This window comes from Ochotona princeps, unplaced genomic scaffold (genome assembly GCF_030435755.1).
Source record: "Ochotona princeps isolate mOchPri1 unplaced genomic scaffold, mOchPri1.hap1 HAP1_SCAFFOLD_138, whole genome shotgun sequence".
NCBI lineage: Eukaryota > Metazoa > Chordata > Mammalia > Lagomorpha > Ochotonidae > Ochotona > Ochotona princeps.
The window spans coordinates 73,616-90,442 of record NW_026699349.1 but is presented as its reverse complement, the minus strand read 5'-3'; the positions used below and the strand labels follow the sequence as shown (position 1 = coordinate 90,442).

Sequence of the window (16,827 nt, the reverse complement as noted above, 5' to 3'; positions counted from 1 at the left end):
GATGACAGTATAACCCCTTTCTGCCTGCAGATCTTCCATCTTGGGGCTCAGAATCCTGTGGGCTCGGGGGCAGGGCACCCCACAGGTGCTATCTACATACCTCCCATCTTGGGGCTCAGAACCCTGTGGGCTGGAGGGGCAGGGCATCCCACACCTGCAGCCTGCAGATCTTCCATCTTGGGACTCAGATCTCCGTGGGCTGGGGGCAGGCACCACACCCCTGTCTTCTGCATCTGTGGCTTCTCCCCTCTAGAGGATCCAAAGGGAAAGACATCAGCACCATAAAGTCTCTGAGAGTCCTACGTGTCTTGCGGCCCCTCAAGACCATCAAGCGATTGCCCAAGCTCAAGGTAGGCACCTGAAGTTGAGGCCCTAGGGGTGTGCTTTGTATGGGTGCATGTGTGTGTGTACCCATGCCCCTACATGTGGGCACTTGTTTTCTCAGTTCACACAACTCGGCAGACTGGACAGCAGTAACGGAGAAGAGGCTTCCCAGGGCCAAGAAAGGGCTGCTGGACTGGGTCCAGGCCAAACAGTCCTGTTTGCACTGGAAATCCAAGTGGGCTTGTGTTGGGAACTCATAGTGGAACACATGTGATCACTGAAACTTCCTATAGCAGGACATCTTGGTACTAGCCCAGAAATCCAAACATCAGGCGATGTGGGGATTCCAGAGAGTTTGTGCAGAGCCTGTGGGAGGCAGCCAGGTGAGGAGTGACAGTGGTGCGGCAGGGGCGGACTCTGAGGGGCAGTAACTGTTTGCAGCTGCTGGCATCAAATTGGGATCATGCCAGGTAGCCCTCGGGTGGTGGTTGTGCAACTGCTCTGCTGTAGACCAGGAACAGCCACATGTTACTTCCTCAGCCCCAAGGGCAGCGCTGGGCATGAAGGACAGGAGGGCTATAAGTTGGCAGGTGTAAGAGGACCTTGGAGATACCCAGGGGTTCAGATGAGATGACAGTCTCTTTGGACCGCTGCTGTGTCTTCTGCCTGCCCTGTGCTCCTCCCCACTGATGGGCAGCAACAGGGTGAGAGACTGGCCACCTCTGCCTAGCTTGGGACCCTGGGTGGGTAGCCTGGGCACTGGAGTCTTCTGAGTCCAGCAGCCTCTGCTAGCATCTCCTTGCTCACTCTGTCAAGGCCAAGATAACTGCCTGTCAGTTTTCCTTGTCAAGGCAGCTAATTGTAGAACCTTCCCCTTGTCGGGGACCCGAGGACCCAGCAGGTCTCAAATGTCTATGGGCACCTGAGGCTCTGAGCCTGGTTCCCTGCCCTCCGTCCTGGTCCCCTCTACTCTGCCCTGTCCAGCCCCATTCTTCGTATCTCTGGCTCCATCCCTGCCTTGTGGCCCTAACCTCAGGGCTCAGCCCTGCCCTGCCACTCACAGCTCTGGCCCCGCCCTGTGCCTCCCCCTCACAGCCCCGCCCCTCCCTGCAGGCGGTGTTTGACTGTGTGGTGAACTCCTTGAAGAACGTGCTCAACATCCTCATCGTCTACATGCTCTTTATGTTCATCTTTGCTGTCATTGCCGTGCAGCTCTTCAAAGGAAAGTTTTTCTACTGCACTGACGAGTCCAAGGAGCTGGAGAGGGACTGCAGGTAAACTGAGGTGGCGGGGGAGGGGAGACAAGGCCTGCTAGTCCCTTAGCACCGCTGGAGGGTCACTGGCTCTGTGCTAGGCTGCTGTTCCCAGAGAGGAGTGTGCCTGGGTCTGGGGATCACCCAGAGGCTCCCAAGCACTTCCTTCTCAGCAGGATCCAGGAGCAACTGTGTCCTGAGCTGACCACTTACTGCCCCGACATGCAGGGGGCACTGGGCTTTTATGGAGCCGCAGACTGCAATCCTTGATATCAGACTGGGCTCTGACCCTGACCCTGAACCTGACCCTGGTCCTAACCCTAATCCTGACCCTAACTTGGAGCCACTCTCACCTCTGTGCCAGTCCTGAGGTCTGCCTGAGTCTGGCCCTACCCTCAAGGCAGGCACGAGAGGTGCCTTCAGGGGAGTGGGACACAGTGTGGGCTGGAAGGTCGTATGGGAAGTTGTCTCATGTGGACATCCCAGAGCTTTCCATCTTCTGTGTCCCTGGCCAGCCCGTGGGCTGCCTGAGTGGCGCTCACGTCTGCTCGGGAGCCATGTGAGGACTGCCGTCATGGGCTGTGTGGCCTGTGTGGGTGCTCGCCAACGTGGCTGCTTCCCCAGGCCTGGCCAGTGTTGCCCCGATGTGGAGGAGCGCCCTCTGGCTTGGTGTGCGAGCCAGCTTGGGACCTGTGTCTCCTGCCTCAGTCCTGGGGGGAGTGGTGTCCACAGAGGCTTCCACGGGTTGGGGTGATGACCAGGAGATGGTGCCCCGTGCATGCTGGCTCTGGGAAAAGCCTCTCTAAGTCTTGGCCTGTTCTCATGGGTGAGTCTCCGTCTTGGTCGTATGCAGGTCCTACAGTCTCTGGGCAGGAGCTTGGTCAGCTGAAGGATTGTGATAACCACCTGTGCCAGGGACTAGCTGCCCTTTCAGCGTACCTTCCTGATTTCACTATAGTCCAAATTGTGTTTTATTCCTTTGTACCACAAGACACCTGTTGCATGGCGGGGGTGCCTTCTGCCTTCAATGTGAAGACCTGTGTTCACTGGGACTGATCTTTGGGCTTGGCCTGCAGGTGCCCAGAGCTTGGAAAATGACTGTTGAGATGGTATCTGCAATCCTACTTACGTATTATTCAAACAATTCATTTGGAGAGTACAGTTTGATGGGTTTCAGAATATCCATCATGCATGCTACCATCCCCACAGCAAAGTTAGGACATTTCTTTACCCCAGAAAGTAAATAGACTTGTGCTCTGTATCTGCCACCTGCTGTGTCCACACCCCACCCTGAACAGCCCCTTGTCTGTGTTCTACTTCTGTGGAGCCCCCTGTTCTGGGCCCTGTGTGCACACACAATCCTACCCCATGTGGCCTTGCTCATGCTGTGCAGTCTCGGGGACCAGTTCCTGTGTGTGCGTCGTCCCCTCTCCTGCATATTTATCCACATGTTGGCAGGCGCTGTGTCCCCTCTACACTGTGACGAGCACCACTGTGGTGGACACTTGGGTAACATCTCGATTCTCTTGAGTGTCCACCTGAAGTGAGTGGGTGATGAGGTGGTCACTTGGGGTTGGCAGCCCAGCAGGTTGGTGCCAGGGTGACTGAGTCTGTTAGGGTTCACCCCAGCAGTACACAGGGTTAGTTTTCCTGGTTTCTGGTCTCATGGGTAGCTTTGGCATGCTTGGGCTTGATGGCCGGTGCTGTTGGCATCTTCTCTTGTGCTTCCTGTCCATTTGTCTTCTCTGGGAATGTCTGTTCAGAGCCTGTTCCCACCTTATGCTTTCATGTTCGGAGTTGTTTATAAGCTCTGGACCAGGGTGGGGACCACCTGACCCGCAGGCTGTGTAAGATGTTTGATCTGGTGGGAGGGATGTGGCACTGACCACCAGCTGTGGGCTGCTGGCCCTGGGTGGGTGCAGTCCCGTGCAGGGGTCTCAACAGCAGGGGTCTGCATCTGCACCCTGACTTTTCACTCACCTGCTGGTACCTTTGAAGCACGGAGTGTGGAACTTGGTGAAAGCCCTGTTTCTGCCTGAGAACCCTCCCCAAATATCAGTTCTTGAAGATTTTCTTTCTTCTCTTCTAAGGTGTTTACATTTTTATTGTTTCTGCATTTTGTATTGAGACCTCTAATCCATTTCAGGCTCATTTTAGGGTATAGAGTGAGGTGAGGTTCACATGAATTATTTTGTTTCTGGGGTGAGTAGCCTCCAGTTACCCCCAGGGACTTGTGTCATGGATGCTGCCCCCTCTCCTGCGAGGGTCTTGGTGTCCTTCCCAGCATCTGCCGACCCTATCCACAGACTGTTTGGCTCTGAGCAGCTAATCCTGACATCCGTCCTCCTCTGCCTCCATCCCCAGGGGTCAGTACCTGGATTACGAGAAGGATGAAGTGGAAGCCCAGCCAAGGCAATGGAAAAAGTATGACTTCCACTACGACAACGTGCTCTGGGCCCTGCTGACACTCTTCACGGTGTCCACAGGAGAAGGCTGGCCCATGTAAGTACTGGCTGCCAAGCGGGGATGGGTGAGCACCCTGAGCTCTGCCCTCCCCAGTGCTGGCTGTGAACCCCTGGGGCTGTGACACCATCTCTGCTCGGCCCAGGGTACTGAAACACTCCGTGGACGCCACCTACGAGGAGCAGGGCCCAAGCCCTGGGTACCGCATGGAGCTGTCCATCTTCTATGTGGTCTACTTTGTGGTCTTCCCCTTCTTCTTTGTCAACATCTTTGTGGCCTTGATCATCATCACCTTCCAGGAGCAGGGGGACAAAGTGATGTCTGAGTGCAGCCTGGAGAAGAACGAGGTGAGTGGATGTTATCCTGCCTCTGTGCTGGGTGTGGGTTGTGCCTGGATGTGGGGCCAGTTGGCGTGGGGTTTGTGGGCAGGTGAGGGTCACTTGGCATGGTCTGTGGGTGGGATGGGGTCTCTTGGCATGGTCTGTGGGTGGGGTGGTGTCTCCTGGAGTGGTCTCTTGGCAAGTGGGGATCACTTGGTGTGGGGTCTGTGGATGGGATGGGGTCTTTTGGCATGATCTGTGGGTGGGGTCTTTTGGCAAGGTCTGTGGGTGGGGTAGGGTCTCTTGGCATGGTCTGTGGGTAGGGTGGGGTCTTTTGGCATGGTCTGTGGGTGAGGTGGGGTCTTTTGACATGGTCTGTGGGTGAGGTGGGGTCTTTTGGCATGGTCTGTGGGCAGTGTGGGGTCTTTTGGCAAGGTCTGTTGGCAAGTGGGGGTCTCTTGGTGTGGTCTGTGGGTGGGGTGGTATCTCCTGGAGTGGTCTGTTGGCAGGTGGGGGTCACTTGGTGTGGGTTGTGGGTGGGGTGTGGTCTCTTGGTGTGGTCTGTGGGTGGGGTGGGATCTCTTGGTGTGGTCTGTGGGTGGGGTGGTATCTCCTGGAGTGGTCTGTTGGCAGGTGGGGATCACTTGGTGTGGGTTGTGGGTGGGGTGTGGTTTCTTGGTGTGGTCTGTGGGTGGGGTGGGATCTCTTGGTGTGGTCTGTGGGTGGGGTGGTATCTCCTGGAGTGGTCTGTTGGCAGGTGGGGGTCACTTGGTGTGGGTTGTGGGTGGGGTGTGGTCTCTTGGTGTGGTCTGTGGGTAGGGTGGGATCTCTTGGTGTGGTCTGTGGGTGGGGTGGTATCTCCTGGAGTGGTCTGTTGGCAGGTGGGGATCACTTGGTGTGGGTTGTGGGTGGGGTGTGGTTTCTTGGTGTGGTCTGTGGGTGGGGTGGGATCTCTTGGTGTGGTCTGTGGGTGGGGTGGTATCTCCTGGAGTGGTCTGTTGGCAGGTGGGGATCACTTGGTGTGGGTTGTGGGTGGGGTGTGGTCTCTTGGTATCGTCTGTGGGGATGGGGTCTCTTGGCATGGTCTGTGGGTGGGGTGTGGTCTTTTGCATGGTCTGTGGGTGAGATGGGGTCTCTTGGTGTGGTCTGTGGGCAGTGTGGGGGTCACTCAGTGTAGTCTGCTCCTCCCTGTAAGGATGGCCAGGCCCGGGCTGCTCCCATCACCCTCCCCACCGCAGGGCCTGTGTGCTCTCAGGACGTACCCTCAGCACCTGGTGCTCCCCTCTCCCTGTGCAGAGGGCTTGCATCGACTTTGCCATCAGCGCCAAGCCCCTGACGCGCTACATGCCTCAGAACAAGCAGTCATTCCAGTACAAGACGTGGACATTTGTGGTCTCGCCACCCTTCGAATACTTCATCATGGCCATGATCGCCCTCAACACAGTGGTGCTGATGATGAAGGTGTGCAGGGATCCCCCGAAGGTAGCTGGGCTCTCCCCAAGGCCACGGGTGAGGACGCCTGTGGAATCCCACTGCCCTGTGCTGTCTTTGGGCTGAGGCAGTGAGAAGGTTCCAGAAAACTTGAATGGGGAGGTGGGGGTGTGTCCTATGCTTGCCCATGGTGAGGCTGAGGTGGTTGCTGAGCCCAATGGGCCTCCTTCTGGCAGTTCTACGACGCACCCTATGAGTACGAGTTGATGCTGAAGTGCCTGAATGTGGTGTTCACATCCATGTTCTCCATGGAGTGCGTGCTGAAGATCATCGCCTTTGGGGTGCTGGTACGTCTGCACACCCTCCCAGCCCTGCAGCCCTTCCTCTGCACAGTGGTCTTTGGCGCTGGTAGTTTGGAACCAGGGAGTCCCCTGCCCCACCCTGAGCACTTGTGAGTGGGAGGAAGGCAGGGCCAGGTCCCTTTTCTCCAGACACACAGCCTTGGTTCCGCACTTGCCCTGGCCCAGCTGTGTCGGCAGACCTGGGTGTAGCTTCTGTTGACACTGGCAGTTTTCCCTGACTGCGGGGTGGCCCGTGTGTCCCCCTCACCCCAGCCCCCTGTGTGGACAGCTGTCCCCGGCCCCAGCACTGACTGCCTTCTCTCTCTGCAGAACTACTTCAGAGATGCCTGGAATGTCTTCGACTTCGTCACTGTGCTGGGAAGTATTACCGATATTTTAGTAACAGAGATTGCGGTGAGTGGCATCTCCTGTTCTCTCCAGTGCTTCAGAGTGGCGCTCTTCTAGAAGGTGTTCCCCCAGGGCATCCTCCTTGCCCCGGGCTTCCAGGAACCCCTACAGAAGTGGCGCTGTGGACTGGGTATTGTCTCAGCAAAGATTCCCCATTGAGTAAATGTAGTCCCTGAGGTCTCCTGGGCTTGTGGCCTAAGAACCCCCTTGGTGACAAGTGACCAAAAAGACAAGTCTTTCACAGGCACTTGGGTCTAACACGTATGTGTGTAGCCACTTGGTGTCAGAATATGTAAACTGAGCCTATGTGTTCTGGTGTCAGATTTTCAGGGATGTTGCTGTGTGTGTGTGTCGAGAGACACTGATGTTTATAAGCCCCCTTTTATGGATTTTAAAGGACCAAATTATGAAGCAGAATTCCCGAAATGTGACATGTTGACTTGCTGGTCTTGGATTAAGACCCTAACCCTAACCCTAGGAGTGGACACTGAAGTGGGCATTGCTGTGTATCTAAAAGCTGTGGGATGTCCATTGACTTCCCCCAGCACTCCTCCTGGAGCCTCCTACCACTCTGGTTGCTGGCCTGGTGACCAGAGCCCGACTGTGGCTGAGGTCATTGTCCACCCAGTCAGAAAGGGACCCTAGAGGCCCCAGGGGCCTGCAGCTCCTGCACAATGATCAGGGAACGCCCCAGGAAGCCTTCCTGTTGGCTTTCAGGCCCGAGGACCCCCCAGTTGCCCAGGGGCTGTTGGGGATTCTGGTGTTCCTTGGTGTACACTTCCCACTGTCCTCTGAGCCACACCTCTGGATTGGCCATATCTGACAGAGGAAGGTGAGCGCAGAGGCCACCCCAGAGCCCTGTGGTGATGGCAGGAGGGGCTGCTCTTCCCTGCCATGTTTGCTGTGTTTCACCAGCTGGGCAGTCAGTGGCATGAGCAGCACCCATCCCTAGGAGGAGTGTTGCCATGCCAGTATCACTCCCTTAAGGCTCTGAGATGCTCCTTCTGCAGCTCCTGTTGGTGCCCCTGGGTGATGTGGTGCTGAGTGCCTCTATGTTCTTGGAATTCTGTGCTGGGCAGCCTGCAGTGCTAATGCAGGCCCAGGCCTTGCCTCAGGAAAGGTGGCCTTCCCACCTGGGCTGTGGATCCTGCCAAAGACACACCCTGCCCTTTGTAGGCGAGGGAGTTCCAGGGCAGTTGGTTCCCCTACCAAGTGGCTGCTTGACAAAAGGCACTATCACCCATAGAGGCCCTGGGCTGTGTCAGCTGGGTGGTCAGCATTGGCCATGGCTACACCAGCCTCGCTGAGAAGATGTTGACAGCTGTGGCCCTTCATCCATGGGTCCATTCTGTAAACGGTAGTACTGGTGAGACCTGGTCTGGCTGGCATCTGTTGGCCAACTTACGCCAGCTGAAACCCCAGCACCGTAAGCGCCTCTGGTGGGCACTCAAACACAGGACCCTTTCAAGCCCACCCCATGTGCATCTTCCCCAGGTCCTGCATGGGGTCCTGGAACATGAAGTGTGGGGACTTCTTTCTCCACATAGACAGGGGCGACCCCAGGCACTTCCAAGAGCCTGCCTTATCCCTGGCTTTCAGTTGTCCTGCAGGACCCCTAGGGAGGCCTAGGCTGGCCCATTGTGAGCTGGGATTGAGGCAGGCGCCCTTGGAGGCCTGGATGGCCCCTTGTGAGTCAGCCTGAGTGGTAGCAAAGCCTGCATGAGGTATGTGGTGGGTGGAGCGGGGCAGCTATCAGGTGCCTGCCCTGCAGACACACTCAGCAGAGTCCCAGGGGGCCCATGTCCTTGTCCCCAGAGCTGCCGGCACCCTGGTGTAGTAGACATGACTGTGCCTGGCAGGTGCTGTGGGGCCCTTGTGTAGCAGCTGCTCCTCCACCCACCCCATGAAGCAAGAGGCTGCCCAGGGTCTTGGTCTGCTGCATATAGCGCTATAGTGCCATGGGAGCCTCTGGAACACATGTCTGTCTTGGGGCTGACAGTACTGTGTGGATCTGCCATGAAGCTCTTTGGCACTCAGACCTGTCCTCTGGTAGCAGAACTTCCCAAATGGTAGACACCATCTGTAACCTAAGACAAGAGCAGAGGGTAAGGTTCAGTGACTTCCTGCCTCTCACTGTGGAGTCCAGGCTGGACCCTGAGTGCTTCCTGACATGGGTTGTGCCCCATGTACTGGTCAACATGTCTACCCCAGCCACGCCTCAGTCCAGCAGTGGGCCAGCTAACCAGGCCAAGCTTAAAGGCCGAGACCGCGAACATCTTCAGGAGTACCAGCTGCCTCTGCCCCTCAGCCATGGGGCCTGGCGGAGTGTTCCCTCAGCGCGTGACTGTGTGCCAGGACTAGAGGCTGAGCAGGCCTGTCGTGGTGAAGACCCCAACTCTGAGGTGACAGGGAGCCCTGAGCCTGCTGTTCCCACGTTATATGTCATGCATCATGCTTGGTGCTGTGTGAGAATCAGTGTGAACAGAGTGACTGAGGGAGCTCTACCCCAGGTCTGTGACCTCAGTGAGATGGCACTCAGCCCCACCCTGCAAGGGGTACGGCCTCCCCATGGACCACTGGGCTGGGGTGTTGGTATCTGGAACCCACCTTCCCGGCTGCTGCCCACAGTCCTGCCCCTTGTCAGGGAGCCAGGGATTCACCCCTGAAGGTTGATGTGGGATTTGGGCAGATAAATTCCAGTTGTGTTGGAGGTGCACTGGAGCACCCCAAAGAGGCTGGGCTGTCTGTGCTTGTGCTCTGCCCTGGAGCCACCCTGTTTCTGCCTCCCAGTGTCACTGTTGGCTTGGGCCTTGTGCCAGCAACCTTAAAGAGAAGCAGGATTCTACTCTCTAGAAAACGAGCTGTGTCTCTTCGGGCAAGGTGGGGGATGAGCTCTCTGGTGCTCCAGGGTCCTTCCTCAGGGGGGCCCTCACTCCTTGAAGCTGTGGGCCTGGGGAAGCCTGTGGGGGTCACGGCTATCCACAGCAGTGCTGGCAGGAGGCTTGTGGGTACCTGCTTGGAGGATGTTGACTCTGTGCAGTGTCCCGCTGGCTGTCTCCTTGCACGCGAGACCCATGGCCTGGTAGCTGTCACCAGGGCTCCCTGATTGGTCTCAGCCTTGTCACAGCTCTGGAGGTACAGTGAGCTATCCATGGCTGCATGCGCTTCTTTCCTCCAAGGCTGAGGCCAGAAGACAGGAACCAACCTGGGTCTCCCCCTTGGGTGGCAGAGCCCCAGCACTTGGGCACGTGGGCCATCCTTAGTTGCCTTCCTGGGTGCGTTAGCAGGAAGCTGGTTTGGGACTTGAAGCAGTGCTCCAGTATGGGATCCTGGTGCTGTCAGCGACAGCTTTACCCATCAAGCCACAGTGTTCCTCATTGATGCCACACACTAGGAGCTACTGCCACCTTACACCAGCAGAGGAAAATCTAGCTGGCCAACAGAGCCTAAGGTACCCATCCTGAGAGGGTCCTTCCATGAACCCACCTGGGGCTGATGGTAATAGGATCAGACCTGGGGTTCCCATGTGACGGATGTGATGGAGTGCCAGAAGGGGGCGGGGACGGCATTCCGCATGTCAGTCCCATGGAGCACAATTCTGGCTTATTCTGCAGGGAGGCTCTGGGGTCCTGTGGACCCACAGCTGGACCTCCACTTGCAGGGCTGGAGTCTTGGGAATTTGAGTGTTAGGAGACTGAGGCCCCAGGCCAGCATTGTCATGTAGCAGGTGAGGCCGCCGCTTGCAGAACCGGCATCCAGTAGGGCTCTGGTTTGAGTCCTGGCTGCTCCACTTTCTATCCAACTCCGTGCCTATAGTCTGGGAAACAGTGGAGAATGGTCCAGGTCTTCGGGACCCTGCTCCCATACAGGAGAACCAGAGGACGCTCCTGGTTCCTGGCTTTGGATCAGCTTAGCTCTAGCTGTTGCCACCATTTGGGGAGCGAATCAGCAGATGGAAAATCTCTCCATGTCTCTCCTCTCTAACTCCACCTTTAAAATAAAACAAAATAAAATTTTAAAGGGTAGGCGGGGCCAATATGGGTGTAAGTTTGTTGAGCGCTGGTGTAGAGAACAGTAGCCAATGCCCTCTGTGTCTGAGGACAGAAGTTTCTGGATAAACCACAGGTCAAAACAGAAGAAGAATGGGATCAGAAAATGCATCCAACTCACAGCACCCCGAGGACATGGCAGGACAGGGTGCCTGTCCAGGAACTCAAGGTTGGAAGTGCTGAGAGGAAGTAGCCTCTGTATTGGACATGTCCCAACTGTGCCCTGGACAGAAGAGTGACAGTGCCACTCCCACAGCATTCACACCTAGCCAGCTCTCTGTGTGGTCCAGGGTGCCCGGGAGTGTGCAGGCGAGCCTAGCATCTACATGATATGCAGTGTTTTAGAAGGGCTGAGTCTCTGCCGTTGGCTTCCATGCAGGGTCCCGGAATGGATTCCTCAGGAACAGTGATGAATGACCATTTGAAAGAAATTCACAGTTTGAAATGTTTATATTAAAAGAATAGTGTATGAAAATTAAAGCAGGAAGCATTCAGCAAGTCAGAAAAAAGAATAGCAGAGGACAGCCCAATTAAGTAGAATAAAACTAGAAATTACAGAAATAGAAAGTATATAAGCTTAGTAGAAAAAAATTCATCAAGTCTAGGGCCCAGCGCAGAGGCCTAGTGGCTAAAGTCCTCGCCTTGAACGCACCGGGATCCCATATGGGCGCCGGTTCTAATCCCGGCAGCTCCACTTCCCATCCAGCTCCCTGCTTGTGGCCTGGGAAAGCAGTCGAGGACGGCCCAAAGCTTTGGGACCCTGCACCCATGTGGGAGACCTGGAAGAGGTTCCTGGTTACTGGCTTCGGATCGGCGCAGCACCAGCTGTTGCGGTCACTTGAGGAGTGAATTATCGGATGGAAGATCTTCCTCTCTGTCTCTCCTCCTCTCTGTATATCTTGACTTTGTAATAAAATAAATAAATCTTTAAAAAATTCATCAAGTCTAAAGACTTAAAAATGGACATAACCCTGGCAGGATTAACCAGAGAAAAACTGCCAAATAAACAATGCAAAGAAGGGAAAAGGGGTCCTGACTAGACAAAATAATATGTTGAACAGCTTATGCCATACATTTGAAAACTTGTATATGTGGGACATTAGAAATATATAAATTTACCCAAATGATTTGCAGATTCTATGCAATCCCAGTGAAATGTCAGAGTTAATCTTTGTGTTGTGGAACTTCACAAGCTGCCTCGAAAAAATTGTTTTTCTTTTCTAAAAGGTAGAGTTACAAAGCAAAGGAGACAGAAAGAGAGAGACACAGAGATACTAAGATCTTCCATCCACTGGAAGATCCCAGTTGGCCACAGCAACTGGGGCTATGCCAGGCTGAAGACCAGGAGCCTGGGAGTCCCTCTGGGTCTCCCTCCACTGTTCTCCTAGGTGCATCTGCAGGGAGTTGGATTGGTAGTGGAACAGCCAGGACTTGAACTGGAACCCAGATGGGATGCTGGTGTCACAAGCGGCTTAACCCACTGTATCAATGTTGGCCCAAACTGTTTCTAAAATTTTAACAAAGTCAAGGCCGCATTCAAGATCTATAAGATTTGTTAGGGTGGCACAGTGGTGTGTCAGGTTAATCCTCCGACCGCATCGCCAGCTTCCCATATGGGTGCTGTTTCGTGCCTAGCTGCTGTACTTCCCATCAAGCTCCATGCTAAAGGACTGGGAAAACAGCGGAGGATGGTCCAGTGCTTGGGCCCTGCCACCCAAGAAGGAGACCTGGGTGGAGCTCCTGGCTTCTTATCAGAGAGGGCAGCACAGGCGCTTGTGTCACTAAGAACTTGGTGCAAGGCCTTCACTTAGAAGAGGATCTGGTAGGAGTCTGGGAAATGAGTGAAGGGAGGAAACAGAAATGAAAGATGTGATGTCCTGGAAGTCATCACTGTACTGCTGGGGCTGTGTGTGACAGGTGCTCTGGGTGCGTGGAGCAGGCCAGATACTCCACCAAGTGACAAACTGTACTGCTGGGGCTGTGTGTGACAGGTGCTCTGGGTGCATGGAGCAGGCCAGATACTCCACCAAGTGACAAGGGTGAGGTTGGGTAGGACCACAGAATGCTGAATCTCCTCTGCTCTGGCCTGACCTGAATACGTCCTTAGGAAAGATGTCGAAGTGGACACTAGCTGTCAGGCCCTGAGATGGACACTGTGCCATGTGGTCACTGGGTGTTGGGCCCTGAGCTGGACACGGTGCCATGTGGACACTGGGTGTCAGGCCCTGAGCCCGACAGAGTGCTGTGTAGACTTTTGGTGTCAGGGTCTGAGCTGGACATGGTGCCATGTGGACACTAGGTGTCGGGACCTAAGCTGGACATGGTGCTGTGTAGACACTGGGTGTCAGGCCCTGAGCCTGACAGGGTGCTGTGTAGACTTTTGGTGTCAGGGTCTGAGCTGGACAGGGTCAGGCTGTGAGCTGGACATGGTGCTGTGTGGACGCTTGGTGTCGGGCCGTAAGCAGGACAGGGTGCTGTGTAGACACTTGGTGTTGGGCCCTAAGCTGGATAGGGTGCCATGTGGACACTGGATGTCGGGCCCTAAGCTGGACAGAATGCTGTGTAGACTCTGGGTGTCAGGTCCTGAGCTGGACATGATGAGGCCCTGAGCTGGACAGGGTGCCGTGTGGCATTCCTGCTGTGAGTCAGTTGGTGCTGTAGGTTGGAATGGTGCAGAGCAGCTCTTCAGTTCTGGATGTGGCTGGAGGTTGGAGTGATGGGTGGACCACACAGTTGTGAAGGCTGAGATGAGAATCCCACCAGGCCTTTTGTCATGAGCACTTGGAGCGTGGATTACCCTTCGTGGACTGACAAGGACTGTGTGGGACAGGCCTGCTGCAGGTCAGTGTACAGTTGGACACAACAGGTTTGAGTCTCTGGTCAGACTTCCTGAAGGCAGGCCACCTGTCAACTGGGCAGAGGGGCACAGAGGTGGACGAAAGGCAGGCCAGGGACACTGCACAGTGACCTCTGACCCATGAGATGACGTGAGGTCAGTTCAGCCAGAAGTGCAAGAGAGGGACAGCCAAGAGGCTCCTTAGTAAATCAGTAAGACAAATGAGCAGGCGCTCTCCTGAGCTGGCTGCTGATCATGTGGGGATTTGTTTTATTTAGGGTTAGTATACATCGTATATTCGTAAAAACTGATGATCTGGATAATCGTAGCAAGAAAGCTGGAAAACTGCAAAGTGCTCTTGGTGTGCTGTGTTCCCTGTGTGTGTGCACATCTCCTGCTGTGCTGTGGTGTGTTCCCTGTGTGTGTGCACATCTCCTGCTGTGCTGTGGTGTGTTCCCTGTGTGTGTGCACATCTCCTGCTGTGCTGTGGTGTGTTCCCTGTCTGTGTGCACATCTCCTGCTGTGCTGTGGTGTGTTCCCTGTCTGTGTGTGTGCACATCTCCTGCTGTGCTGTGGTGTGTTCCGTGTCTGTGTGTGTGCACATCTCCTGCTGTGCTGTGGTGTGTTCCCTGTGTCTGTGCGCACATCTCCTGTTGTGCTGTGCTGTGTTCCCTGTGTCTGTGTGCACATCTCCTGCTGTGCTGTGGTGTGTTCCCTGTGTGTGTGTGCACATCTCCTGCTGTGCTGTGGTGTGTTCCCTGTCTGTGTGCACATCTCCTGCTGTGCTGTGGTGTGTTCCCTGTCTGTGTGTGTGCACATCTCCTGCTGTGCTGTGGTGTGTTCCCTGTGTCTGTGCGCACATCTCCTGTTGTGCTGTGCTGTGTTCCCTGTGTCTGTGTGCACATCTCCTGCTGTGCTGTGGTGTGTTCCCTGTGTGTGTGTGCACATCTCCTGCTGTGCTGTGGTGTGTTCCCTGTGTGTGTGTGCACATCTCCTGCTGTGCTGTGGTGTGTTCCCTGTCTGTGTGCACATCTCCTGCTGTGCTGTGGTGTGTTCCCTGTCTGTGTGTGTGCACATCTCCTGCTGTGCTGTGGTGTGTTCCCTGTGTCTATGTGCACATCTCCTGCTGTGCTGTGGTGTGTTCCCTGTGTCTGTGTGCATATCTCTTGCTGTGCTGTGGTGTGTTCCCTGTGTCTGTGTGCACATCTCCTGCTGTGCTGTGGTGTGTTCCCTGTGTCTATGTGCACATCTCCTGCTGTGCTGTGGTGTGTTCCCTGTGTGTGTGTGCACATCTCCTGCTGTGCTGTGCTGTGTTCCCTGTGCACATGTCTGTCTTGGAGCTCTTGGTTCTGGTTGTTTCCCGAGAGGGGCAGGTTGACTACAATTCAGATGCTGTTGGCCTCCCCATGGCACAAAATGAATGCTCGTTGCAGTGAGGAGCCCTGTGGAAGACCCCATACACATGCAACTTCTTTTTGAGAGAATGTTCCGACTTCTGCTCCCAAGTGGGCAGGCAGAGGAGGGGTGCATCGAGGTGCTCTTGCCGGCAACACAGAGGGCAGTGATATACGGTGGCTTCTGAGGAAGTAGACTGTGTACTTCAGAGGTCTGTCCCATGCACTTACAGCAGTTTGTCCCTCCTTGGCTGGATGGTCAAGGCCCATCTTCCAGCAAGCTCTCTCTGGCAGCCCCATCAGGCCTTGCTGCCCAGTGGGCTGGCCAGAAGGCAAAGAAGCCCTGATGGGAAGGCTCAACTACGCTGTGGACTCCACTGCCCTGGGAGTTGGGTGTGGCCTGTGCAGGACAGAAGAGCAATGGCTGTGTCCTGGACTGGTGGTGCCCGTCCGTCCGTCCGTCCGCTTCTCATTCAGAACCACCCATCTGTTTCCTTTGTGAACATCCTTTTCTTTCTTAGGCAAAAATATGAGTGTCAGTTTCCATCCTCAGCTTAAAAGTCAAATAGAGCAGAGGTCTAACCATGGCACCTGGAGAGGGCGCCAAGCTGGCATCAAACTGACATTGATTTCTTTGCCTGGAAATAAAAAATGAGCATCTGAATCATCTCTCGATTTGCATTATAGATAAGAATGCAAATGAATGCCACCTGTCTGCGTATCCTACAGATCTCAAAACCGTGCTTTGATCTGACGTGTTTAAAGAAAAAAATGTGCCATTTATTCAAATCCTGGAACTTTGTAGTTGAATATTCAGTTTGAATTGTTGCTTGTTCTGATGACCCCTTTTTCTCTTTTGTTTCTGTTTCTGTTCTTGGTTTACCCTAACCTACCTGCTGACTCACGCCATCCAACCAACATACAACGTGAAAACCCATGTCTCCGTCTGTATGTTGTGCTGCTGCTCAAACCACCCCAATCTGTCAATGATCCGCCAATGTCCATCCATGAAACACCACATACAGGAAAGGGTCGGTCACACCTCCTGTCCTGCTTGCTCTGCCTCTCCTCTCTCTCTGTTTGCTGGACCTGTCATCCACCCTCACCTGTGGCCTCAGGCACTGCTCCCCAGCTCCCGCAGCTCCCGAGAGCTGCCTGGCTCTGGATGGTTCTAGAGCAGGGAAGGTGTTCTGGGACTGCCTAAGGCTCGAGGAGGTCCCTGAGCCCTGGTGTCCACAGTTGCTGTTGCAGGCAGCTCCCCCTGTGGCATCCCCTTGGTGATGTCAGATGACGCAGCTTCAGCCTCCCAACACACCCTGCAATGAGACTCTAGATCCCAGGATCTGGGTGATGGGTGTGAGGCTCTGCCTCCGTGACTCAGCAGTTCCATGCCCTCAGTGAGCTTGTGTTGGGGCAGGGACAGCTAGGGCCTCCCTCCTGGGCCTCCAGAGCCAGATGTGCACACAGGCATCAGCTCCAAGAGAACAGCAGGTGTTCAAGGCTCCCATCGCAGAACCTGCACACTGCCCCATGAGAGTTTACACTAGGGAGGGAAGCTGGAGCTCTGCAGGAGCCATGGCATCACGGCACTGGCTCTGCCTCGTGCAGAGGGTTCTGGGTGTGGACTCTGCCTCGTGCAGAGGGTTCTGGGTGTGGACTCTGCCTCGTGCAGAGGGTTCTGGGTGTGGACTCTGCCTCGTGCAGAGGGTTCTGGGTGTGGACTCAGCCTCGTGCAGGGGGAGCTGGTTACAGGCTCAGCCTCGTGCGGGGAGCGGGGGCTGGACATGGGCTCAGCCTTGTGTACCCTTCCTTTCACGGCACTCATCCCCACCACACACGTGTGTGTTCATGTGGTCCCACTGCCATGGAGAGACGTGGAGAGCCCTTGACTGGTGGTGGGCAGAGCTCATCTCTGAGTAGGTGGGATGCAGACAGGGGCTCAGCAGGCCCAATGCCCCGCACCTTTCCATGACCCCCCCCAGAACCCAGGGTGAGCTTGAAGTCAGGG

The 16,827-nt window shown here is 55.3% G+C and overlaps 1 protein-coding gene across 1 annotated transcript in view; it reads left to right on the top strand.

The window, feature by feature from the left end:
• The window catches only part of CACNA1B (calcium voltage-gated channel subunit alpha1 B), a 137,926-nt gene that overhangs the window by 81,800 nt on the left and 39,299 nt on the right, over window positions 1–16,827 (top strand). Inside the window, exons 25-31 of the mRNA XM_058659747.1 lie at window positions 254–350; window positions 1,438–1,598; window positions 3,942–4,079; window positions 4,186–4,387; window positions 5,657–5,821; window positions 6,028–6,138; window positions 6,463–6,546. Of these exons, the coding sequence (XP_058515730.1) occupies window positions 254–350; window positions 1,438–1,598; window positions 3,942–4,079; window positions 4,186–4,387; window positions 5,657–5,821; window positions 6,028–6,138; window positions 6,463–6,546 (958 nt within the window). The remainder of the gene's footprint in view (window positions 1–253; window positions 351–1,437; window positions 1,599–3,941; window positions 4,080–4,185; window positions 4,388–5,656; window positions 5,822–6,027; window positions 6,139–6,462; window positions 6,547–16,827) is intronic.